The sequence below is a fragment of the Cottoperca gobio genome, chromosome 21, assembly GCF_900634415.1.
Source record: "Cottoperca gobio chromosome 21, fCotGob3.1, whole genome shotgun sequence".
Classification (NCBI taxonomy): domain Eukaryota; kingdom Metazoa; phylum Chordata; class Actinopteri; order Perciformes; family Bovichtidae; genus Cottoperca; species Cottoperca gobio.
The window spans coordinates 15,200,578-15,227,829 of record NC_041375.1 but is presented as its reverse complement, the minus strand read 5'-3'; the positions used below and the strand labels follow the sequence as shown (position 1 = coordinate 15,227,829).

The 27,252-nt window shown below is 37.3% G+C and overlaps 3 protein-coding genes across 4 annotated transcripts; 1 reads left to right on the top strand and 2 right to left on the bottom strand.

Moving 5' to 3' along the window:
• The first annotated feature begins 8 nt into the window (after positions 1–8).
• ing1 (inhibitor of growth family, member 1) lies at positions 9–4,521 on the top strand. Its single transcript, XM_029458993.1, has 4 exons — positions 9–324; positions 1,405–1,584; positions 2,504–2,652; positions 3,554–4,521. Exons 2-4 carry the CDS (start codon positions 1,446–1,448, stop codon positions 4,193–4,195), a joined length of 930 nt encoding a protein of 309 aa, XP_029314853.1. The 5' UTR covers positions 9–324; positions 1,405–1,445; the 3' UTR covers positions 4,196–4,521.
• A 1,258-nt stretch (positions 4,522–5,779) lies between these two features.
• Positions 5,780–10,365, bottom strand: ube2al (ubiquitin conjugating enzyme E2 A, like). 2 transcript variants are annotated; one of them, XM_029459001.1, is made up of 7 exons: positions 9,997–10,365; positions 9,093–9,182; positions 8,027–8,107; positions 7,879–7,904; positions 7,670–7,759; positions 7,502–7,590; positions 5,780–6,569 (listed from the first exon to the last, which is right to left on the bottom strand). In XM_029459001.1, exons 3-7 carry the CDS (start codon positions 8,050–8,052, stop codon positions 6,441–6,443), a joined length of 360 nt encoding a protein of 119 aa, XP_029314861.1. In that variant the 5' UTR covers positions 8,053–8,107; positions 9,093–9,182; positions 9,997–10,365; the 3' UTR covers positions 5,780–6,440. The 2 variants fall into 2 exon arrangements, with proteins under 2 accessions (XP_029314861.1, XP_029314860.1); XM_029459000.1 differs by lacking the exon at positions 9,093–9,182.
• Positions 10,366–11,616: 1,251 nt separating this feature from the next.
• Positions 11,617–27,004, bottom strand: ankrd10b (ankyrin repeat domain 10b). Its single transcript, XM_029458992.1, has 6 exons — positions 26,585–27,004; positions 25,506–25,658; positions 24,331–24,422; positions 14,868–15,133; positions 14,035–14,142; positions 11,617–12,278 (listed from the first exon to the last, which is right to left on the bottom strand). Exons 1-6 carry the CDS (start codon positions 26,780–26,782, stop codon positions 12,049–12,051), a joined length of 1,047 nt encoding a protein of 348 aa, XP_029314852.1. The 5' UTR covers positions 26,783–27,004; the 3' UTR covers positions 11,617–12,048.
• Positions 27,005–27,252: the final 248 nt, after the last annotated feature.

Below are 27,252 nucleotides of genomic sequence, written 5' to 3'. Positions count from 1 at the left end.
CGTGCCAAAACAAGGAGAATGATGGTGTTTGTCGTGTATCACACAGTGGTACATGCATTGTAATGATGAGAAAAGAAGCACCATGAAGTATATCTTATTCAATGAATCCAGTTGTATCTGTGGTAGCTACAGCAGCTTTGTTCTGGCTCATAGCTAAAAGTATTTGTTCAGGCACTTTGGGCTAACGGTTACCATTAGCTGCTAGTGCTAGGACCTGCGCTGTCCACTACACACGACCTAGCGTTAGCAACAACAGCAAACAAGAGCTGCATCACGGAGGGTTAACGATAGACGTCCACTACAGAACAACTAATATCCACACAGGTAAGTTCTCTTCATGCCACCTAGCTAAGAACTACATTAGATAAGTTGAGTAAAGCTCAGATGAATGTTTTTGCAGTGATGCTACTAATAAAGAGTCGTTTAGTAACGTTATGCGTTCAAAGCTAACCGAAGCTAATTTGGCTAACCGTTACAATGAAGCAAATGTGATTGAAAATAGACAGCTTACAGTGTCTACATTATTATTTATAATGTTTGTATTGATTCTTACTTAGGTATTTTGTCGGTGTAACGTTAGCTTATGTATTTAAGTATTCTGTGATTGTTTACTTTGAGGTTGAATGAAGTGGCTGTCTCTAAGCGTGACTCTTTGTATTTGACACATAAAGGCTGTCTTTTGCTATAACATTCAGCGTTGTCAGCCATTAAAGATAGTAAATAAAATCAGATTTTGTTGTATGCATTTTTAGATAATCTCAAACTTGCGAAGTTTGTTAACGCTACTTGACGTAGTAGGATACGATGACGGTAATTCACGACTAAAATTAGACACCGGAACTCAACTGTTGTTGATGCAAATATTCAAGCTTATCAGTGAACATGGTTTTTGTTTGATTTTGCATTAATATGTGGGTTTATCACTCATTTAACGTTTCCTAGCCTTAACGTTAATTCACCGGGAAATGTAGCTGCCTAGCTAACGATGCTGTGCCAGTGTGTAGCTTTGTTGTCTTCTCCGTCGGTGTGGAGAAGAGCACTCTGGGGTGCACTCGTTAGGAACTACTGTGTTGTCCATCTGAAGTTGCCTGCTACTTATTTAGTTATATTCTTAGTTATTTTTATTAAGCCACAAACTAGTTTGCTCTGTTGGCAGATTTATAGCATACGTTGCAATTTTCAGTTGACCCCTCCCCCTTTCACAATTGTTTACTATTATAGTCTATATTTCAAGACTGATTTCAGATCATCTATAGGACTACTGCAAAATGCGAAATGATCGATTATGCACAATCATATCAGAAGTCTGGTGCAACTAAATGAAGTAATAGTTGCCAAAAAAACAGAATTTAAACTTGCTTTCAGCGACAATACACATTTTTAATAATGATTTATTGTTAACAGGTGAAGGTGTTGGAGTGTCCCGGGTTAAAGAGGGATCCGCAATGTTGAACCCGACCAATGGCGACCCAAGCCACGTTGTTGTGAATTATGTTGAGGAGTATTTGGACCTGGTGGAGTCGCTACCGTTTGATTTGCAGAGGAGTGTGTCCCTCATGAAGGAAATTGATGCCAAATATCAAGGTAAAGAGGCTAGACAGTGTGGATGTTGGTGTGCAAGACACAAATCTCCTTTTAAATCTTTCTTAATTATTCAAAACTAAATACTTAGGAGGTGATGAAAACCATAGTATAACATAGTAACTTGTTTAGAAATGTCAAAGATTGTATACAGAAATGTGTATGTAGGTATTGTTACACATGGCTCATTTTACAAAGGTAAAGTAAGTGTGCAGTTATTTGTCTTCCTGTGGTACTGTGCTTTACTTGATGCAATTCAGCAAATATGGAGAGTAAACATTTTTCACATGTTTTTTCTTACTAAATCAAGTAAATTAGGAGACACTTGGTGTACGAACTAAACCCTTTACAAATTGCATCGTACATTGCCGACATGTAGCTTATAATGTGCAATTACACACTACATTGCAGCTGCATGTCTGAACCCACTAGCTCATAACCTATTTTACTAGATACAGCCTGAATGCTACCACTTTGCTCTCCCACCAGCCTCACTACCATCCCCCAAAGTAGTCAGTCCCATCCTGTCTTATCCCCATGGCAATCTTGATCAACACGATGCACTTTTTATGTCCTTTAACAGCAGGCTTAAATCACAGATTTGTCTCCTTTCTAAACTTAACAAGAACTTTAACGCAGTAAAAAAATACTTAAGCTGTTAAACATATCTGAGCCCAACCACTGCAATCAGTTTATCAACTACACCAAGCTAAAACTAATGCAGTCTTATTTTATACTAGCCTCCTTTTTGAAGTTTATTAACTCCTTATTCCCCAAAACACCCTTCAAAGTCAAGAAGATGATCTAGTATTATAAGCAATAAGCTGAACGTTAAAATTATTTTGTGTGTACCTTTTGAGAATATGTTAAATGTCAGTATTCTTATCCCCCCCCCCCCTCCCCTCGATTTCTTCTTTGGCAGATGTTCTGAAGGAGCTTGATGATGCTTATGAACGGTATCGCCGGGAATCTGACTCACTTCAAAGGCGAAAGCTTCAGTTATCCATTCAAAGGGCACTGATCCGCAGTCAAGAGCTCGGAGATGAGAAGATACAGATTGCCGGTCAAATGGTACGTTATGAACGCCCTGCAGCTGCTTCAGTGGCAAACTTCCAGGTCTGAGTGGTTGCAACTGTGCGAGTACAGAGGAGTGCTTTTCTGGAACATTTGTGCTCAGAAAATCTACCCCGAGTAAATAATAAATAAAACAAAAACAGGTTTTATAGACCTGCCAAAAGGGCTTTTTGTATTAAGTTCTCCAACAGATGTTTGAATTTCACTGAAATCAGTACCAGGAAAAGGTATTTGAACATCTGCAGAACTCCAGCAGTAAACACTGACTTGTCCTATTATTGTTACACGCTAGAGTGGGTGGTGATGGTCTAGTGGTACGCCTTCTGAACAAAACACTAGAAGGTCGGGAGTTCAATACCAGGCTGCCACCATTGTACCCCTGAGCAAGGTACTTAACCCTGAGCTGCTCCAGGGAGACTGTCCCTGTACTTAGTTTAATGTAAGTCGCTCTGGACAAGTAGCGTCTGCTAAATGTCCTGTAATGTAATGTAGAGGGTTACCAGAAACATAAAAACATCTTTTCTTTCCCCTTTGACTTAAGCTTGAAAGACGATGTACTGTACAGTACAATGGATATTATATTAATTTAATCATTCATCTTTATTTTTAGGTCCTAGAAAAGTGGTTACACATCATAAAGTTGTGTCCAATTATGTTGCTGCACCTGTGGTTATTAGCTTGGATAAACAAGCAGCATGCCTCAGCTTCTAGTCTGTTAAACTGAGCAAATTAGGAATTATGTGTATTTTTTTTTTTTTTAAAGCAACAATATTTCTTATTTAAGAATGTTTCCTGCTGAGATTAACTTGTTTTCACTTACACAATCATCAAAACATGATTTATCAAAAGAATGCCATGGCAGAGCTTTACAGTAAAATCTGAACGTTCTTTGTTTCAGGTGGAGTTGGTCGAAAACCGAACGCGACAAATAGACTGGCACTCTGAACTTCTCCTTTCCTCTCAAGAAGTCCCAGAGAGTCACGTTCCCGTAGTGGCATCCGTCACAACCACTGCAGCATCCATGACGTCATCGTCATCAACATCATCAGCCACCGTTACGCCCGGCAAAACTTCCCACCATGAAAAGAAACGTGAGGAGGTTACTCCAGGCTCGGGTAGTGGAGACAAGGCTGGAGGGAAACGCTCAAGACGTCAGAAAAATGGAGACACTCGGGAAAGTTACGGGGGTCTGGAACACACCGAGGAAGTGGGAGTGGGGGCTTCCCGGGAAAAGAGGGCCAAAACATCTTCCAAGAAGAAGAAAAGATCAAAAGGAAAGTCTGAAAGAGAAGTGTCACCCCCAGACCTGCCCATCGATCCAGATGAGCCGACATACTGCCTGTGTGAGCAGGTGTCCTATGGCGAGATGATTGGCTGTGATAACGATGAATGTCCCATTGAGTGGTTTCATTTCTCCTGCGTTGGGCTCCATCATAAGCCCAAGGGCAAGTGGTACTGCCCCAAGTGTAGGGGCGAGAATGAGAAGACCATAGACAAGGCCTTAGAGAGGGCCAAGAAGGAGAAGGCTTACAACAGGTAGCTCGCTCTGTCTGGCCCAATGAACACTATTGCGTCAAAATTTAATTTTATGTCTCATCTGTGTTTCCATTTACTGTCAACACTGTTTAAAATAAGCAATGAATCGATAAGAGGGATGTTGTAAATAGATATTTTTGTAACTGCTGCCTAGTTGAGAAACACGATTTTGCTGCCTCATGGTTGGGATTATTAAAGAATAGACACAGTACAGAACAACCTGCATGTAACTTGCATCCCCTTTTGTTTTCATCATGCATGCAACATAACCCACTCCGTTATATACGCTCGATTAACAAATAAAACGATAATAAACAAAGGACAATTCCAGCATGTTGTGAAAGATATTTTGTCAAATGTGACTCGTGGGATTGAAAGCAGTGTACGTGACGTGCACGACTTTTAAACTAGCAATTTATCAAGTGGCAATGTCAAAAGGGTTGCTCGTAAAGTAGTGAAGAAGCTACTGAGGAGTATCACCTGAATCAGTAGCTCCAGATGACTTTACAGCGAGTTCCAGCCACAGCAGGCTAAAGCACACTATATGCTACCTGCTCAGCACCAAACAGACACTTGCTGGTGAACATAGTGGAGCATTTAGCAGCATAATAACCAGATATTTCCCTCAGGAGTTGGTAGAGACAACAAACGGCTAAAAGAGTGAATATTGGACTTGCATTCATCAGATGAAACAATTCCAAACAATGTCATAGCTACTGGCTGTATAGAAAAGCAGCTGTTTGCAGTTATTACAGGTTTAAAGGTTAGTTCCATAGTTCTTCATGCGTATCTTAATACCAAACTAAATTGGCCCAATGCACATTGAAAGGGTTATTGGTCACTAATTGTTCCCGATGACAACACTGGCCGTGCAGATTCCCTCCTAAAACATTCTCGATGCATTCGTTGGGGACATAACCCAAAATACTCATTCTGTATTCTGACTTCTAAAATTCAGCAAAAGCTAATATGAGGCTCCAGCAGTCAAAGGTTGTACAATTCAAATGTTTCAAACGGTCTTTTTAGCAGTAAACTTGTGGCTACAGCTACGTACTATTATAATAGTTTAGTATTGTATGCACCATAATAAAGCAGGTTTATACAGGGCACTTCAGGTCGCCTCACATGTTATTGTAGGCCCGGATTAATGTGCAACTCAATTGTATACATATGTAATATGGGGTCCCTGCTTTCTCTCAGCTACTACACATTTCAAATGATACAACCTTAAATAGTGGCATTTCTAACCTGTTCAATATTTAAACTGCCAATTATTCACAACAGCAGCCTATCTTTGACCTTGAATATTCATGTTTTATGACTTTGGCTGGAACAAAAGGACACCTCTGTGTCGCTATAGTGAGGATTTAACTCCCATGTAATTTAGATTTATTAGATTTGCATACAAAACCAGTTTACTTTATGAGTAAACAACTCAGATTAATCTGTGGGTCATTTTGAGATCGATCAATCTTACAAAAACTGAGATGCAGCACAAGAATGCTGTCAAAGCAAGAAAAGTATTTTTAGTTTTTTGTTAAAATGGCATTGAATTTGCAGTCACAACAAAAAGCTTCCCACATGAAAATGGATTTGCCTTTTTTTTATTATTATTTACAAGTGCTGAAAAAAAATGACATGGGGAACAACCAGTGCAAAATCTGTACATAAATTCAGATGCAGGTTTCTTATATACATGAGTACTGAACAGGAACGTGAATACACTCTTTTCTGTCATGCATGTAACAGTTCACAACACTGCAAAAGACACGGTGTAAATATGTCTGATTTAGTCCGTGACACTCAGGCTGCTCATTCTCCCAAGGAAAGGTTGGATGATCACATTGGAGCCAACAAAATGGCAAAAACAGATAAGGAGCACAACAGAAGAGGACCCATGACTTAATTCACCCTCCAAGACAGTTAACATAATTAGTCATGAAGAGTTATTACAGCAAGTAAGAACACACCAGAATTTTTGGGTAATGGCCCACAAGTCCATACTGACAAAACATCAAGGCAAGATTCAACACATCTCCCCTGATGAAAAGGGGGGATAGAAAAGAAAAGATAAATCCCTCTTGGCGGGCAAAAAAACAAAAAACATTCTAAGAAGGGAAGTTGAAGGTAAAGTGCATAAAAGCTTAAAATCAAAAAAAGGTGGGGTGGCCCAAAAATTAAGAGGTACTCCACTAAAACTTGCAGCACACAGCTTAACAATGAAGAGAGCAGCTATTACGATTGTCAGGTCAACTGTCTCTCCAGCTTTGTTCTACAATGGCAGACACACGCTTCTCGTATTCCCGCTTGTTCTCCTGGTACAGCTGAGCGGCCTGACTGTTGGCTGGACTGTTGGGGTTTGGTTCATCAAGCAGGGACTGGGGGAAGAAGAACAACACTGAAGATGAGACTTTTTTGGAAAATAACCAGCTTGCATCAACCCCATTCATCTAGTGAGTCACACACCTTCATAAATGCACACGTTGTCATTTGGTTTCAAGTAAATCCATTTTAAAACAAGGACTTCAGACTACTTGGGCGGTGAATTTTTAATTACCAAAACTTCTGACTTTATGAACATACTTTCTAAAAATTTGCAGCAAATTACTTTACACACACACAAAGTTGTTTAATAGTCAATGTTTTATTATTAACATTCAACTGAATTTGTATATACACCATGAAATAAAAGTTACAAAAATGTTTGTGTATTCTGTCTTAAAAATGATAAATTCGGAATCAGCCATAAAATATGCAATCGGTGCATCTCTACTATATATACTATATACTAATACTTCATGTTCAACAGTTTCTCTATATAAAACGATTTTTTTGCACGAATGACAATGAATGGTTTATTTGATTGACTGAACATTAGTACGCAAAAATGTTAGTAACTGTTTTGTTGTTTAGTTTTAAAGTTATTATAGCTTCCTCCGTTGTCTGTGATTGTAACTGAATATCTTTGGACTATTGATTGAGCTACGGGTTTTTTGATGGGCATTTATCACCATTTTATGACAATTTGTAGACCAAACAATGTATTGATTATTAGAGAAAATACTAACTGAATCGCTATTGAAAACAATCAGTAGTTGCAGCCCTACCTATTGGTATGAAATTCTGAATTTCACTGTTTTTGCAAACATTTGCATGAGTATATGTTAGCACAGGGGTTTTGTACAATAGATAGAGTTTGCTTTCTCTGTTTTATATCACTAAAAACCTTTTAGTTTTCTCAGTCTTGGTTAAAATAAAATAAGACGTACCTGCATCTATTAATATATTATTATATAATGACACTTCCTACCTGGATCGATGTAAGAATAGAGGACACATCATAAGTGGGACTCCAACGATTCTGTAGGATGTCCAAACATATACTGCCATCTGCATAGACTGTGGATGAAAACATAATTATACACTACAAACAAATATCAACACTTTAATGTGCCAAAAGATAAGACAATGTTCCTACCATTTGGATGAAACATCTTTGACACAAATCGTACTGTGGGGGGTTTGTTGGGGTATTCTTCTGTGAACTCTACAATGAGTTTAAATGTACCTGTGACAAAGACACACCAAAAAAAAAAAGAAGATTAGTGAGCCTTTAAACCTGACTGCGTGTTTGCGGTTAAGAAAGTTTTAAGGTTTATTACACAAAATATTAAGTCCTTAACTTACCGTCCTCAAAGGGAGTTCCTTCGGGGCTGTAAGGTTAAAGAACAATTGTATTTTGTCATTAATTTTGCACTTCAAACACAGATTTACAAGATCTGTTGTGGGGAGAATAATCAGTCCATTTAATTATGGATGAGAGTCAATGTCTTACCCAAATATGACTGCATTCCACGCCATAATGTTGTTTTCAGATGGGGCACCACTGACACCCGCTGGAGGGTCCTCTTGTAGCCTTTATAACACAAGAAAAAAGGGAAAAGGTTTTATCAGGACTTCTAAACTATACTCCACTAGCAGGAAACTAGAATGAAATGGCTTCTTTCCTTTTTCCACATTAGGTTGCAGACAAATTTAATATTTAAAATAAACATAAATACCTGCAAACGGGGCTGGTGGCAGTACAGCAGACTCAATTGCCACATTAAAATGATTACTGATTGATTACTTTACCACCTTGCTTGTGCCCTTTACACATTTAACCCTGGTGAAGTTGAGCATTTTTGCAAAATGCAATTCAGCCTTCTGCTTTGAACAAATATATAGATATCACGATAGTATCTAAGCAACTATCTCTGTAAATCAATCAAGACAGTGCCATGAATCATGTTAATATTGGGCATTGTAAGTTCTTAGTAACTACAATGCAACATCTTAAATGTTTTATCAGCTGAGATAAACACAAATGTCATTAATAACTAGTTAGCAACCGAAGGGTGCTCCTGAGACCTTCACATTGTGGAAGCTTAAAGTCCAAGCTAATTTTGAATTTAGTGGGAACATTTTTTTTGTTTTTATTATTATGTTCTCATTGACATTGGTAAATAACGTTTCAGAACATTGTGCCTGTAGTGGTACAATACTTCCCTTATTGACCCTAGCATAATAGGAACACTGATGTTAAAAAGATAAAATTGTTAATCTCTCACAACTTTTGCAACAAACTTTAGGACACATATCTATAATTCTAATACAGTATGTTACATTAATGGACCATAGAAGCTTGTGAAAGGTTTGAATATCTTACTTAGAAACACCTATCATGACTAAAACTTAGTTCCAAATTGCAATCATTTACCACATTCACATGTCTTAAACCTGAGGACCCGTCTATAGCTGCACTTCATACCATCACAATACCTAGAAAGTCCTGTCCAAAGACTTGTCCAAAGACCTGTCCCAAAGACCTGTCCAAATCCCTGCTGGTTAACTTGACCTACCAGAACTGGAAATGTGAGCTGATACTCGATGAAGTTAAAAGATCTGAAGCAGCTGAAATTTACAGTGAGATGTAAACATGTTTGAAGACCCTGAAGTAAACAAAGTAATATAAATTGGGATATGGAGCTTGGAGCCTTAGTTTAAAAAAAACTTTACTGTTGTAGAAGTGTTCTGTTAGAAGAATAAGACAGTTTAATGGTCACTGCAGAAAAATAAGTATACTTTCTGGGCTTCAGCTATGGCGTAATGTTGTTCTGCTGACGTTCAACACAATGTATTCGTCTGGATTTTCAGTATAATAATTAGTTATTTGTAACTTTAATTAACTATGTTACTTATTACTTATATACTTAGACACCTTATGATTTTTAACATAACGTTAGCCAAAGCTGGTTAGCAACGTAACTTACACCAAGTTAGCCAATACCAAATATACGATTGGCTAAAATTCTACTAACGCAAGAGACATTGTATTAAATGTATTTTACCCATGGATAAAAGGACCAACAGGTCGTTTGTCACGCACATTTAAATGCTAGTCAGTGTATAGAGTTAGCAACAACCGTAAACTGTGACAGTAACTATATCGACTATCCTGCTAACATCCGACTAGCATGTCTCAGCTAGCACTCTTAGCTTCTAGCTACGGACGAAACGCTTCTTCAAAATGAACATTATTTCACTTAAATGTTCCAGGTTGGTAAAAACACGAGATTAACTACACATTGTTTGAGCTACGTTCATAGGTTCCTGTATAGATTGCGTGAACCAATAGGTTAATACAAAAAACATATTGGTTAGCTATGCCAAGCTAACGTACGCTAGGCTAATGTTAGCTGCTTTTGACAAATCATAGCTAACTAACATTATCGGCTTCGGCATCATTTCTGACCATCAACTTACCGTTTAAAATCTCTCATAAGTCTCCTTCTAGCCGGGGTTGACATGGTGTAACTTGTGACACACGTATTGATAACACTATACGTTACCAGTAGCTTATTTGATCTAAACGCTATATTGTATTTACTGGTTATTTGACAAGTTCACAGCGACCCTGCTATCAGCAGCCAGTCGTTCTGCCGATAATCCTGACTCTCTGGTTAGCCCAGCAACGTTTGCTGGACGATACCACATCATGGAAAGAGGAGGAGACAATTTCAAATTCTATGTTTTACAACATTTTCTGGCTTTAGAATATCAGTACATGCAGCCGGTGCCATTGTAAATATATGTTTTAAGAAATATATTATGCTATATACCAACATGATACATGTATCTTACGTTGTTTTATTTAACAGTTTTTCTTCTCCCCCCATTCTAATTAAGGGCGTCGTCTGTCACGGGGCGTGGTCACAGTGACGTGTTGTTTGTGCAGCGCAACTATGACGAAGGTCGCCCCTAGTGACAGGTGCCTGTTGACGAAGTACACAACTGTAGCTGTGGAGGCTGGAGTGTATATCTTTTCTCCACTGAAGTCTATCATATGGAACAATGAATGTATTACTTAAAAGAACAAGTCATTTCATTTACAAATTTAGGTTGACAGAAATAATATATTTTTTAAATAATGTTTTTTTTAAAGAGAAAGCATTCCCTAATAAATTAAAATAATTTTGTTTTTTAATCAAGTCTATACCCAATTGTATATTAGAATGAATGAAAAGCTACGAAACTAACGTGAAAGTCATGTTCTCAGATGTGTCTGCACTCTATAAAAATGGTGTTGATATATTGAAGCAACAGATGCACCAATAGAAATATTGGGAAATGTATCTACAATATTAGAATTTTTTTAAACTCTCATTTTAGACTTTAATTGGCATAAGGCACAGCTTGTTCTAGATTATGCATCACAAACAACATTAGAGAAATGCATTAAAAAATATTACACATAACATATCCAGCTAAAGTATATTTCAATGGTTCCACATGTTGATAACAAATGTACTTTCTGCAAGACTGAACAAGAAAGTAAAATTCATTTGTTTTTTGATTGCCCATATTGTTTTACATTTTTGAAAAGACTTTGAGAATTATATATTGAGCAAAACACATGCAATTAGTTTTGAAGATTAAACATATTGACACTTATTTTGAATGTGTTAACAGTGTATGTACTATTGTAACCTTTTTATCTTATTAGAGGAATGTAATATTATAAATATAATAAGCTACATTTCTTAACTCAACCCCATCTTTTTCCTTTTTTTAAATCTCTATTTCTTGTTATACTACCTACTATTATTTTTAAATTGGAATGGTATGGCTGATTGTTTGTTAAATTAGAAAATAATTTAAAAAGCTAGAGTGCATAGGGGATAGCCTCAGTTTGTATTATGGATGAATCAGGGCAACAAACACTTGATTATTGTAGTTGGGTCATAAAACAAGGTCAACAGTTTAAGATAAACAGAAAATTCTTTGGCTTTCTATCGTACAAAAGAAGAAATATATGAAAAAGCTTTAAGATCTTGAAATACCACTTGGCATCATGTGAAGTGGTCAAAGTGAACTGAATCAAACTTTAACTTTTGCAAAAAGAAATTTATTATTATTTTTGAGTAACATGGGATGTACTTGGATTGTTGTTTTTATTAACATCAACAGGTAGGGATGCCCCACATCCAGTTGAGACAGAAACAAAATGTAAGTATTGGCAGTGGTTCAATACAGATGATTAGTTTAATGTATATCAGAACAAGGCTATTTACAGCTGAATTAAACTTTATAATAAACTAACAAACACTTTCTCTTTAACAACACAAACAAAAAAATCCACTTCTTAATCAACAATCAAGCAGTAACACATTTCAGTCCATCCAACAATGGGCCTGCCCTTTCAAAAAAAACATTCAATGAACTGCACCACTCAATGGCTTTAAGGCAAATAAATGTTTAAGTTTATATGACATTCAAGCAAAAAAAGGACAGCCTGTCAACTAGATCTTTTGTACTTTAGGATCCATGGTAAAGAAGCATGGTGGTGAAGAAGGCATGGTCATACAACTGCTCTGCTTTCACAGACTTCTGGTGCTCCACCTGGCTGCCTGCAGTGCCGTTCTCAGAAGAGTCACTGTAGACGAGTTGGCCATGGATGATTTCTGCTGCTGGATCACACCCAAATGGAAGCTGTGGTTGATTTTGACCATTTGAGAAAAAATCCTCACAGTGTCTCTCACCTGCCACTGAAAATGAAACAAATAGTCAAAGGGGATATACATAATTAATGTGTGACCATATTCCTGCTTCTATAAATATAAAGAGAGACAGGGAAAATAAAAAACACTGGATTGAGTTTGTTTTGCACAACTATTAGAAGGGGACTCATTACGAGCATCAAACTACAAAGAAGTTTAGTACCAAAAATACCATATAGACATGACTACAGATGCATGAGAATACATCAAGAAAACAAAAGTCGACCAGTCTCTTTTATAAAATGAATGAATATTTAATGATTTTACACAATCAAGTACAAAGCTAAACCTGCTCAGTACTAAGCACAATTGAATGACTATATTCTCAAACTTTCTGTCATGTAGAACAAAATAAACAAAAACCAACTGCAACATGAAATACAAAATACAGAAAGAAATATTCTCTTACCAAAGTTATTGTTCAACTACTCAACACAGCTCAAGAAATAAGGCTTTTTTGTGAATCCATGCAAACTTTCTTGAGCAGTAATGTTCATTCATAACTACTGATTGCCAATTACCAATTTCAAAATCAGACTGGGTATTACTATATAACAGATGTGCAAGCTCTGCTAGCTGCCTAAAAAAACGTGGCCAACAGTAAACACAGCACACAGCCAAAATTAACATAAAAGGTAAAACAGAAGAATAACCAAATTCCAAACCCATGAACCGCTATGTCTTAGTACATGACATCTACAGACTACCAAAAAGCTGCACAGTGAATAGTTTATACTTTACAAGCTACATTCATGTTGGGATATGCTTTGGCATAAACAAATTCTTGAACAGCGTCAGATAAAGTGTGTTAGCAGTTAAAATCAGGAGACATTTCCTCGGTGTGTAAGAGGGCTTAGGCCCTCATAATGTTTATATAAATCTTATAACCAATTAGCATAATTTAAAAATCTAAATAAACTCAACATATTACTGAAGATAATCACCATTTAGATATTACATGTCATGTGTATACGGATTTCTCTTAATATAATTGCCAGTGTGGGATGAGCATTTAACAGCTTTAGCAATTCAATACTAACATTCTGAAGTTCCCAGCACAACAGTAACATCTTCAGGTGACCAATAAAGATGACCATTTTCCTTTTATGCAACAATGCATAGTTTCACAATTACATTTAAAACATGACCAAGACTAATTTTTTCCCATTAAACTAATATTACCTACGTTTGCTCTGGTGACCCTACAGTGTGGATGGAATGCCAATAAGTTTGCGTTATATGGGACGCTGCTGTATAATTGTGTAAAACAAAACTCCTTTTATTGTAAACCTAAAAAATAAAAAGGCTTACACAACAACTGTCTGTATAACTGGACGGATGCATGAAGTATAACAAAGAAATCTCTTTTTTTTGGGGGACATGGAAAAGTAGAAAATACAACACACACTGCTATACATTGTTCAAATGTAGCTTACCACCAAATCAAAATAAATGTATTCCTTTATGCATGTGTTATGCAAAATACATAGCCAGACAATACCAAAAAAGATATACTGCACAAATGGGAACATTAGCATGTGCCTACACACACGAGCCCTCTACAGGTAGGCATAAGAGTTGGTGCAGCGACATGGGGTGTGCATTGATGCCACAGTGATGACCTCCAGCTCTTTAGTAGGGATTGACCTGTCCCGTCCCCCCTGGTCCTCACACTGATCCATGAGCCCCAGCCCTTGTGGTGGTGCAAACCCATTCAGCCCAAATGCAAAGGGACCTGGCCCACCTGAGGTTACAGTCGCTGCCAACTCCATGTTCATGCTTTCCATCTGGGTCTCTCCAGCGCCACCCAGTGGCCCATTCCCATTCAGCAATTCTGGTGGCATGCCCAGACCTAAGAGAGCGAGATGCATATAATTTTTTTACTTCAAAACATGACAGAAACTTTTCAATTTAAGGCTGCATCTGCATCCATTTTGAAGAGACTACACTTGATTTTTGTGAATTTACATTTTTACTTTTGTGTCCTAAAAATCACCCCTGCAGAAATATTAGTAACATAATGTTAACCATTTACTGTCAAAGCTCCAAAAAAAACCCTTTCCCAAGTTTCTTGTCATCCACTTTTAGGTAACTATGGTTCTGAACTTCAAGCCCACTGTATTGCATTGAGAAAGTCAACCAGAAGCTTCTTCTTCTTTAACACATGGATTCCAACACTGCACACTTAAATTAATAGTTTGTTTTAGAACAGAAAAACTAAATACAGTTAATGCCGATACTAAAATAAAATATGTTCAACCGCTGCGTAAAGTGGGGTTGTATGATAAGTACAGACTTTTTTGTTTGTTTTTAAATCTACATATAGGGAACATTTTATGAGTCAAATACATGCACACAAACAGATCCCACATGGGACAGTGTCGTCTGTATTTGTCTTACGCAGCCATGTTTGGTCATTTTGTCCAGCATGACTACATGTGCAGCAGTATAAACTAATAATAGATGTTCCAGCTGGAGCATACAGATACGGTTTATCCTTAAAAAAATATTTTAAAAAATGGGAAAAAAGTCAATCTAAAAGTAACTGAAACTGATTATATGATCTTAGTGACCTACCGTTAGGTCTAGCCTTCTTCCCTGGGTTTGCTTCCATGCCATCGAACGACCTCTTTCTGTTGGGCACGCCATTCAAGAAGCTGCGTCCCTGGATAATGGGGCGAGCGTGGCTCACATTCTGGGTGGTGCCATTCAGAAAAGCCCCGTTATGGGACTGAGCCAGGTTTTGTTGGAAGTTCTGGGCATTGGAGAGAATCTCAGCGCACTCCTGGAATCCCTGGGCGTGGGCCAGGTCAGCAGCAGTCAGCCCATTGGCATTCCTCATACTGCACAATGAGAAGGAGGAGTGTTAGAGAAACTCACTGTACGCTTGATTTACACAAAAAACAAAATAAGACAAGCCCAAACGCACTCTCACAGGCACACACACTCATTAAGCAAGTATTCGCACACGCAGACAGACAAACAGATGTATAGAAATAGCCTGTACTGCTCTACCCTCTCACATCTTCTTCGTCATCCTCATGAGAGATGACGACTGATCCTTTTGGATCATTTGCATCTTCCAGAGAACGTAAATCTTGACACCGTTTCCAAATAATTAGGGAAACCTGTCTGCTGCAAAAGGACATGATTCGGACAACTGAAGGTATCTACCAGTTTATTTTGATGAGAACGTGAAATAATGTGACAAACTGGACAAGATGATCAAGATATTTCTATGAAATGATCCGCTGATCCAAAAGGAGAATTTTTGTATGTGATGTAAAGAGCTTCGTCTTGTCTGCAGGAGAAAAGCAACAATCAAGGAGGATTTTGAAAAGGGTGAAAGGTCGCCGTCATCTCACATTTCCAGCGGAGAAACTGCTCAAGGATTTCTGCAAAGCCGGATCCAAATCCAAGCCAATAATGGAGCCAAGTCCCAAATTTAAAGTTGCAAAAGAACAAAAGAAAAAAAAACACCTGGAGTGGTGCTCATGACCGCATGAATGTACGCTGTATACGAGTGTGTGTGTCAAGTGGAATATAAACTGTATTCCTGAAAACAAAAGTTATGCAGCAGAGCAGGAAATCAAGATTGTAGAATTCTGAGAAAAGTGCACGTTGATCATCCAAAAAGGAGGCTTTGATGTAAGCTGCATCTTCAGAGGAAACTCCAATCATGGGTTAGGAAGGAGAATGAAACAAGGACAAACTACAATCTTCAACCATTAGGAATCCACACGTCTTCTTTTGGGAAGGTGAAGCTGTAAAGACTTTCAAGAAAGATGAACAAGAGAATGAAAAACAAGAGAAGCAGCTGTACTACTCCAAGAGGCGTTTGTACAACTATTCATATCTCCAACTAGCCTTTGCAATACGTACAGTTGTGTTAATCATATCCAGTTGCAGCAAGAATAAGAGGATTCTCTGAGTTTAATAATGAATGAGCAAACAGTGTTGTGTCATAAGTTTAACATTTTCAGACTTGCCCATGGCACTTGAGTATGGAAGCAATTTCACTGCAAAATAAAAGGATGACAGATAACGAGAATTATTGCGAATAAGCAATATTACGTTAATTATAAACTATTTCTGTATATTATATATATATATATATATATTTACCAGATATAACACATACAATTTTCTCATGCTGATGTGAAATTATTGTGCAGGAACAAATGTCTGTCAGCCTTAACCAATAGAGGCCTTTCAGCTTGATGATGAGTATTTCTCTCCTCTCCATTGGACAATTACACAACAATACTGCACTTGTTCTGTGTCGAAATGCCACCAAACTGTAAAATTTGTTCTCTAAGCAAACAGTTGTGTCTTTGTCAAAGAACTGGGACTCTGGCCCACATCCGAGCTTATATTTACTATTAAAATGTGGCAGAAACAACAATGAAAACTTTATCACTCGCAGGCTATTTTATGTACAATCAATGTACCAGATAATATGTATCCTCCATTTTTTGTGTGAAAGAAATGGCATACTTGGAGGCTGCTTTAGGAACTGTTTAATACACACTATGTTTTATTCTATTCTATTTAATTACTGTTAAGTTAAAAAATCAAGTGACATTGACTTCCACACAACAATTGAGTGAATTTAAAAGACACTGTTGCCGTTTGGTCATTCATTTTGTATATAAATTGTTCTTTCTCTGCATTTTTTTATCTAAACAGTTGTGCAAAAAAGAAACATTTCAACAGCTAGTACACATGAAAAACATTTCATAAAGAATTTAAGAAAAAGAAAATATTAAAATCACACAATAACTTGTTGCACATTACCCGTCCCCTTCAAATTAACGCTTCCAAAGGATTATTCCAATAGATTACCTTTATATCAAAACATTTTTAAGGTAAGGTAGATGGATTGGTCTCACTCTAAGGAATATAAATCTAAAAATCAAAGACTAAATAAAATCTAGAATTAATTTAACAAAGGAAGCCTAAGAATCTAACTGTGGTGAAAACGTTATTTATAAAGTAGTGCGGTGTCACTCTGTAAAAACTCTTTAAAACCAAAACAATTTAAAAATAACTTCAACAATTTAGTAATCAGTATGAACGAAGGAGACACCAGTGAATAAAAACATTACTGTAAGTAAAGTACATTTTAAGGAATTCACTGTGTCATCTTATCCTTTAAGCAATAATCAAATACTGTCAACCTACCTTTAGTATAATTGTTTCCATGTTAAATATTCTACACAATGTATTTGTTGTCCAGAGGAAGTCCAGTGGTTAAGTCTGCAGCCTCTGGAGCCACATGTGCTGACCTCAGATCTAATCCCACCAAACCTTCCCATCACCCCAACTCTGGCTCCCTCTCAGTTTTTTCAATCTTAAAAAATGTTGATCCTGAGGGTGGATCATCCGCTCATTTTAGGGAGAATACTATCTCGTTTTCACCGACTAAGCACTCGTAAATATTCCCACATAATTTTGCTTATCCAAGCCTTTTTCAAAGTTGGATCAAAAAAAAGCTTGGAGGATTTTAAGTGCTGTAGAGTTACAACAGCAGATGTTGTAAAACAGGTTTTATGTTTTGGATCCACAAAAAGACAAGCTAGACATTTTGAAATAAGACACTGATTTGAACGCACAAATTATGCTCAAATCAGAGGGAAATTCTAATAATAAACTTTTGTTGACAACCTCACTGCTGCTAACTTCTGCTTACTCTAACTAGATGGCACCCTTATAATAGTAACATCAATAATCCCTTTACAAAGTCCTAAAAACAGAATTCCTTTAGTGAGACCTGACATCTATAGTAAGCACTGATCCAAAAAATGGATGACAGAGTATTTAATTAACCCAGGTTTGGTATGGAAATTTGAAAAGGAAGCGTTAATTTTTTGTAAATGCCTGGTATGCTTTGCTTTTCCGTCCTAAGCACACAATATGTATCTTCTCTAACTATCGTCTAACCTTCCAGAGGCAGCCTATTATCATGCTACATGTTGACATGGGACTCACGTGATTAAACCTGTCCATATAAAGGGCTCCTATGGTTAGTTCACAAAATAAAAAACAAAGTCATAAAATAAAAACAAAAAGACTAGATACAGGAACAATCATGGATAATAAGCAAAGCATGCAGGTCTAAAACTTTAGTTTTGATTCATAAAAACCTAGCATTAAAACCAATCACCGCAAGAAATACCTCAACAGTTTGCCAGTGTGTAGATAGGAAGCGATAGTGAGAACACTCAATGCCACAACAGTGCGGCTATCCCAGGGAACGGGGCAGACTCAGCAGTGTCTATTCTTCCCCTTTCTAGGATTACTTGAAAAAACCAAGTCATTTCCAATTCAATGGCTGCAAAACATTAAGACGTACGGTTCTGTTTCAGTATTTTTTTTTTTAAACTTATTGTCACTTTCATAAAAGAAAAGGTGACAAGGATTAGATGTCAAAACAGACTATGATATTGTATAGGGTTAATACTGTGACATTCAAAATAAAACATTTCTGTGTATGAAGTAAAATATCTGGTACAGTGAAATGACAGTGAATAACCATTGCAACAGGATGATTGTTAGCATTACACATTTCAGTACATGATGGTATGCAAATCTAACTCTCTCAGCTGCTCTAAGCCTCTGTCTCTGCACTACTCTCATCACCGGCAGCCTCATAACACATTCCTGCCTGCTGCTAGCTCGCTAATGGACCACCTAAACACTTTGAAGCTCATGACAAATGATAAAAAACTACTTTTGATTAAGAAACTGGTTAGAAATTTGAATTATTATTACTATTTTTTGAATGATAAGATGTTTTTAACCAATCTAGATCACATTTAGAAGTGGGCACTGTGGACAAGATATACAAATGATATTTATTATATATTAGAAATTAGCATTTTTAAAATCGCATAATATCAAGTTAAGCTAATTTTGTTAGTTGAGGCAAATGCATTTAAATGATATTTTATAATGTTTCTTTTAATAAGAATGTAGCTTAGTTAAAGTATTTAAAACATTTTTGTTGTAACTTTTCATTTTGACACAAGGACTGTGACCATTACCATTAAATGGATCGAAGATAAGAGAAGTCAGCGAATAAGACCCGTTTCTTCATCAAGGCTGGGTAAGACCAGGAGACTGTTCCAGTTTTACTGAATTCAAATAATTCAGATGTAGTACTTGTCGTCCAAATGGAAAGTTCTTCTCACTTTGTAATGGGACAGAGATAAGCATCACACGAGGATTCAGCGCAGTTCCCTCTTCTGTCATTCAAATACATGTTTCCCATCGTCAGGAACTGGGGTTCTTCAGTGCAGGCGAGGCATGTGCAAGAGAAATTTCCTTTGTAAATTTGTAAAAATCGGGGCATTAGTGTCAAGGACACAGATGGTTGGGCCATAAGAATCATGACACTCCAGCTATAGTAAAAACTCCCAAGTTCCAGGTGATCTTGCATACAGTTCTTCATAGCAAACGTTTCATGAAAATGAATAAAAAAGTGAGTGTAAAAGCTTTAGTTCATATTTTGGACAATAAAATGCTTTCAAATATTGATCAGGCAATCTGACTCATTTGTAGTCAGTGTTGGGAGCCGATGGTCAGAGAGCTCTCAGAATGGCAGATCTGTGTAATGAATCAGAGACGGATCCATTTTGTCTCCAGTTTACCCCCCCTTCTTCTCTTCTTCTCCTTCTCCTTCTCCTTCTCTTCTTCTTCTTCAACAAGCAAATGGCTGACAACGCCAGTCTGAAGAAGATTAGGTAAAGTCACAGCTACAAAGTGTTGTAAAATATATTCCAAGCATAAAGTCTAAGGGTAGAAACATCTGACAGGCTAATTATATTCCGTGATGAAGGCACACATCCAGCTGGCCATTTGCAGTCTTTGAGGTGTATTCAAGAGCAACAGATGATGCGGGGTGATGCAAAGCGTTTGATCAGAAGACGAAGGTCTTTGACTAACAAAAGGAACTCAACAAGGTGAGCAGTTAGGAAAGGAGGTTTGCAGTTAAAAAAAATCCTTGATAATAGCAAGGATTCAAATATTACTGACACAAAGTTCAGTTTCCATATCATTAATGTGATGCAGCAAATCCTGTTTTGATGAGGCACCAAATATAGAATCATCGTTAAAATTATAGTTCAATGTTTTTTGTACAAAGTTTTCATTTGACTTTGAAAACATGACTACCTACGTTGATGTTAGTGTCTTATGGATGATTCTGCAATCTCAATTATTATACTCCACTTAATGGATCAAGAACAACAAATGGAAATACTTCTCTGGAGTTTATCTCCTGAAATACAGCACAAAATAGGGATTCACTGTAGACTGTTCACTGCCGTCTCCATTTTGGTGTGGACGGTAGTTCAGGAAGTTCTTAGATGTGTGACAAGGTGGAGCGTAAAGACGTCTTCAAAGATGAAAGAAACCCCCACACATGTGTGGCCAGCAAAATGGCAAGAGATCTTAAGAGGGAAGATTGAGAATGTTGTAGGTATCCACTGAAATGTTCATGTTGGCATGAGGACTCATAAAATCTGACCTGGGTTTGAACCAAGAATGAAGGAAATATTCATGGAGCTGAAATAAAGTTTAAGTTCATTGTAAATTGTAATGGGTTATTTGCAGGTGAATACTTAGACAACTGTAATGTATTATGTATAATATTGATTTGGTGTTGATATTAGAATTCAAGAATGGATTATGATCATTTTAAAATCAATTATCTACAGAATATTCAGCGTTTGTCTTGCACTTGTGCTACTACTAAAGAATATTAAGCAGAATAGTAATTAGACCTGGATTTATGATTGACGATGTGAATATGTCAATTCGTTTACATAAAATGATAACACAATGTACATCACACAATCAATAAAATAAAAATAGAGTTTGTATTTACATAACATTTTATTAAACATATGATTTAAATTCAAAACGATAGTTTTTGTTGCCCATATCAAAGTGCAGAAGGATCATTTGGCGTTCACATTTTTTAAGCTTTGGGTAATCTTTTTCCTTTCTTTTAAGTTAGACTTATTTATATTAATAAGTAAATATCTGTGAGAAGTTGTTTTTATTGTTATTGGTAACCGATATTTGACACCAACTTAATTGTGAAGTTAGTCTAAAAGTTATTTTGTCATGAGCCTCATTCCCACCTAGTGTGCCTCTTATAGTTTCCCTCCCAGTTGTGCCTCTATACATTTCTGCGTCATAAAGAAAATAACCTGATAATAAACTGAACTAAATGCACTATCTATAATCTGCAGGGGGGGAAGAAATCACATGTCATTTTCATCATAAATATTACTCATCAGATGATAACCAAATGCACATTACAAGACATCAACAAGAAATGAAGCACATATTAAACATTTCTACATGAACGCATAAGTTATAATTTGTTGAAACAGCCAAATCAACCAGGAGATTCATGGAACATTAAGGTTTAACAAATAGTATAAATCTAATCACATTGGTTTGCTGTTCAACTTATAAAAATCAATGTGTCTCAACTGTCAGGATTAACAAAACCTACATGCAATTAGAATTTGTCCACGTCGCTATTTCTAGTGTGTGTGTGTGTGTGTGTGTGTGTCATGTCACTAAGACCATGTAGTCCATTAAAAACTACAAGGAAGAGGTTATACATGCATGTTTCAACAACACTGAAGAAAATGTGTGTTTGCATTGTTTGCATTGTTTGCATTCCTCATTGGGACCAGAGGAAACTGGAAGCCCAGAAGCCGGTAGAACTAGTATCAAACTTCGTTCAATAATGTCAAATACTAATGCCTTCTATCCTTATTCTAACAAGTGGCAATATTTCATTATGGTATCTCTAATCAACCTTTTCCACTTAAATAATTGGCAGAGTTCAGATTAAAAAAAGACCACATAATGACCATTTTCTTTGAGGATAAAAACATACTAAAGCTACACACAGAAAGCTGTGCATCTATGAACCCCCTGGTTGTTTTGGGTCTCTGGACGTCAATGGCATCAGAAAAAGGGATACAGCTTGTTGCAAAAAATGAAACTGCAAGTATAAAACAATAGTTTAGCTGAGAAAGAAAATAATTCTCATCAAAATATGAATCTTTAAATAAAATATGCTGCAACATTTTATGTCAGCTTCCTATAATAATATTTGTTACTCTTGACTCATTAATGAAAGTATGAAAAAGTATGAGTAACAAGCAGCTCAAAAAGTAACATTTGCATACTTGTATAAAATATGGCAGTAGGTAAATTAAGTGCTGACTTCATTGTGTTGACTGACGTGCATGACCTTACTATGATTTGTTAAGACATGCAAGGGAACACAAAAAGTAACAATTATTTGTAATTGTTTTGTGTCCCTGCGGGTCTTACAAGATCGGCATTTAAGAAACAAGAAAGATGGGTTGTGTCTCTTCTGCCTTTGTTCACGCTTCAGGTGCACAATCAATAACAGAACGTATTCTATGAATGGTAACACACAAAAAGAACTGCCAACTAAAAAGGTGTGGCTAAGCACTAAAATTTAAGTAGACTTAGCTATCCACTTTCTAAAATACCACTCAGACACAGGGGGGGCTGCATAGATAACGTAACATCTTATTGTCCGTTTCATTTTTTTATCTCGTGACATGCCATACTATCCTTTAAGTCAAATGACATCTATTCTGTCAAAAAATGTATAAATGGAACAATGGCAGCAGCCAAAGTAGTTTCATTAAAACTTGGAAATATGATCTTTCAGTTCATGTGTACTCTCCGAAAAATGTAAGCAACCAATTATGGATGATAAATGCATTTTCATTTTATGCAACATAAGTATAGCCTTTTCATACTAACAGTAAAAGGGTTTCAGAAAATAAAGAGACAATGTGCATTTGGTCATCCAGTCAAGCTGTATATGTAAGACACAAACCAAAACAAATATTAATAACAAAGAAAACCACACTCTAGAGTTAATAGAGATCATGCAATATGGCCTACTAGACTAAGAACAGTTTATCAACCTTTACATCAAGTTGTCCTCTTTTGTGTGCGTGTGTGTGTGTTAAATAATTGTGCTGGATTTACAAAACTGTTAATATCAAAAAGGCACCGTGCCGAGATATTTACTTTTATTGAGAGAGCAATGCAGCTCTTCATTTAATCAAAAAAGGTAGTATGAAAGGGTCTGCTGAATGTGAATGAAAGGTACTTATAAATCCTTCCCTAAGAAAACAATATTTATTTGTCAATGTTATTATATACAGAGGGCAACTTAATGTAAATTGTTGCAATGATAAACAACAACTTTAAGAATTAACAAAAAGTGTCACGTTTTCAAGGGGAACACCACCAATTCTGTATATATTCTATTATACAATACATCTCATGATGAAACTGTTTTAAGCTGGACTGGTTGAATCATCAATAGTTTGTCTTATAAACTTTAGCATTTGGCAAGAAAGAAAGTTTCAAGCTAAATACAAGTAAAGATAAAATTCTTTGCCATTTAATAAACTGAACACAACCATTAAATCAAAAGCCATTGGAGGAAGAGATATAAATGTGTCACACAATTCTTTGGAGTTTAATTTTAACACCAGAATTAAACACATATTAGCAGGACATGGTGGTGTTTTATTGTAAGGATCTTTAAAAGACTAAGTCTGCACTTCTCTTGAAAGTTGTGCTGAAATTTGAAAAATATGTCCAGCACTATTGAGTTATGCATAGTATAGCATAGCATTTAATAGAACAGCTTCCTTCTGGCTGCATATGTGCAGAAAAGCCATAGTATAAAAAATGAAGAAATTCAGAATTACTGAAAAAGTTCTTACATAGTTGTGCGTTTCTCAAATCGATCATTTGTTTAATCTAACGTTCAGACCTGTGAAGTTAATTTGCAGATCCTGTGACTTTAGTTTACAATACTGTAAAAAAAACGCATTTAAAATGTAATCACTGCTCCGATTTGAGTTTGGTGGCGATCCCTTGCAAAGGTGTAACTGAGATGTTGGATAGTACAGAGGAAAAGAAATGAAGACACAGATCTGATCACAGGACTTACTCAGCTTTCGCTCCATGAATCAAGAGTGTGTTGATACACTCCAGACTGCCTGCACGAGCAGCCTTGTGGATGGGCGACTCGCCCACATAGTCCTGATTGATGACAAAAGACTGCAGTTACACAAGAAACCATGCCTGGGCTTTGCAGAAGGACAGTAGTGGGAGCCAAAATACAGCTTCAGATACTAAACATATGTAGGTTTTTAAATCAAATAAACCCTCCCGAACTGCCTCCCTCCTTTCTCCATTTCCAAGGTTAAAAAAACAGACAACAGGGCGTAACTCTGCATGGCAGAGCCTGAACTTTTAAACCAGACTTCACTACCGCCCACACACATCTACAGTTACACATTAGGGAGAGGGAGAGGGAGAGGGAGAGGGAGAGAGAGAGGGAGAGAACATACTCCAGAAGGCTGTCTCTAACCACAATGTAATGTGGGCAGAGCTCAAATACTGAGCTATTCTGCTGTCCAACACCAGCCATGGCAAAATATTAGGGAAAGTCTTTAAAAGAGGGAAAGTAACAAATCATAGTTTTGCCAGGTGTTTATTCCAACATGTGCTGAGCAAATTCAAAGGCTTGAATTGATAGAAATGCGTTTAATCATGACGACAACCGTTATGTAATCCTGACCTACTAATCTCATTTCTCTCAGCAGTGCAGCAGAGCATAAAATATAGCCCCAGTGCATGAGTCTGCATGAAAATATGTGACGACTAAAAACACATAACAGTCCGACAGCAAATGCATTACTAGAAAATGGGATAAACATAAAATGAATACAGAGTAAATCAGGTCGAGGGGTAAGTAGCAACAGTAGACAGCGAGGTTGTGACCCCACTTTAATTTGATCCTCCTTGATGGGATCAGTCTAAGCTAAACCTCTCACACTGCTCTACTCTTTTTCTTTCATGCATATGTATTTCTGCCTTTATACATTTATGGGTTGTTTTGTGATTTTTTTAAAATGTTGAGTCACATATAGTCTTCGCCCGCCTTGTAAGGTGCCGTTTTCCCCGTAGCATTATCAGCATACTTTGTGAACGATCATGTTTACATGCATCTCTCCAGGATTCTAATTTGACTCATTTTCAAAGTGCCAAACTGAATTGTTTAATTCCCCTAGTGTACAGTATGCAGACATGTGTTGTTGAGTGTGCATCTTGATGTCGTACCTGTCTGTTAATATCTGCACCAGCTTGGAGTAGCCATAACAAACACTCAGGGTGGCCCCCAAAGGCAGCAATGTGAGTGGGCGTCTGTGCAAACCTGGAGGTCACCGCATTCACACCACAGCCCACCTGAACCAGACGTGTCACACACTCCAGCTGTGAAGAAACAAGGGCAATGCATGGAAAGTTCGTCGTCAGATTATAAAAAGGTATGCACAGTGATTCATTCATTCATTCATTACTTCCCAGACATCGGGCAGGTATAGACAAGCGTATACAGCAAAGGCAAAAATGCAACACTAGTGTGTGGTCTGGCTCAGTCTTCATAGCTCTTGCTGTTGGCATGCATCCAATGTATGTGCAAACTGTAAGCCTGCCCTTCCCAAAGTGTAGTTAGTGTAAAACAAATCTTGGCCCATGTGATTGTTTTGGTTGTCAGTTCGTTAGAAATGGGTCGTTGAAAGTTGACTTGCAAGTTCCGATTTGTTTTCATTAAGAAGCTATTGAAAAAGTAAAAGAAAATATATACGGACCATTGGTACAGTTTTTTCTCTTTCAAATAATAATTCAAATAATTTTAAGTGTTAGGTAATACCAGTAACGTTTAAGTTGCCAGGCGTCAGTTAAGCTTAATTGTTTGTCCCCTAACGTTCCCGTTTCTTTGTCAACGTCTCATCTAACGGCCATTAAGTTCAAATTGTTCCCATTAAACGCAAGCTTTTAAATAGAAAGCTTTTTATATTGAACACGTAACCTATCAAAACGTATAATGGATATCGGTATTTTATGTTTATTTATTTTTTAACAATACAATAGAATAGTGTAATAGACATCCCTGCCTTTCTCATTAATGGATATCGGTAGTTTATTTTTCTTTTCTTTTTAAACCGTTAGCTAGAGAACGCTATACATTCAAAATGTATGGTCCGTTGTCTGCATCCAGTTAACGATGGTCTCAACAGCGAACAGTTATGGCAAACATCAGGAAATGGCCGAGACTAGGTTTATGTCGCAGACCGTTGGCGCTCATTTTGGAAAATATCAAGGAAACCTGGTCCGTCAAACATCCAGTAACGAGCTACCTTTCCGAAATGAGCGGCCCAGTGTATAGGCGTCCAGCCGTAGAAGGTGTCCTCCACCGCGAGGTCAGCCGGGTTTGAGGTGCACTGAAGGAGGGAGCACAAGGCACCGACATCTCCATCCCTGCATGCCCGGTGAAGAGGGAAGCGGCTGTTTAAGACCTCCTCACTCGAGAATCCAGACTCCAGACCCACCGACATTGTAGCACAAATTATAAATAATACCTAACTACTCCAAAACAGACAACAAAAAAGACTATCTATTGTTTGATTCTGGTCGTTGTTGGTGTGCCTGTTTCAGGACACGCGCCACCCTGCCTGGTATGTCTTTCTGCCTGACAACACAAAGCAGAATGGACAGAGCACGCGCCGGAGTGAAACTTGAGATACTCCGAGTGAGCTGCAAACTGCGGACTGGATTTCACTGGGCTTTTTTTTCTTCTTCTCCTGGAGTTTTCCACGGTTAGCAAACCATTTTAGGAGCGTTGTCGCCCCCTTCTGGATATTAGTGTGCGTCGGATCGGAATGGACTTTTTTTAATTCATGGTTTTGATGGCCACCCGAGGGCAGAAGAAAACAGGCTGGTAGACACAGCACAGAAACGGCCTAGGGGCACGGAAAGCCCCGGGTTAAATCTGTGTCAGTTTGTTGGTGTTTATTTCAATTTGTGG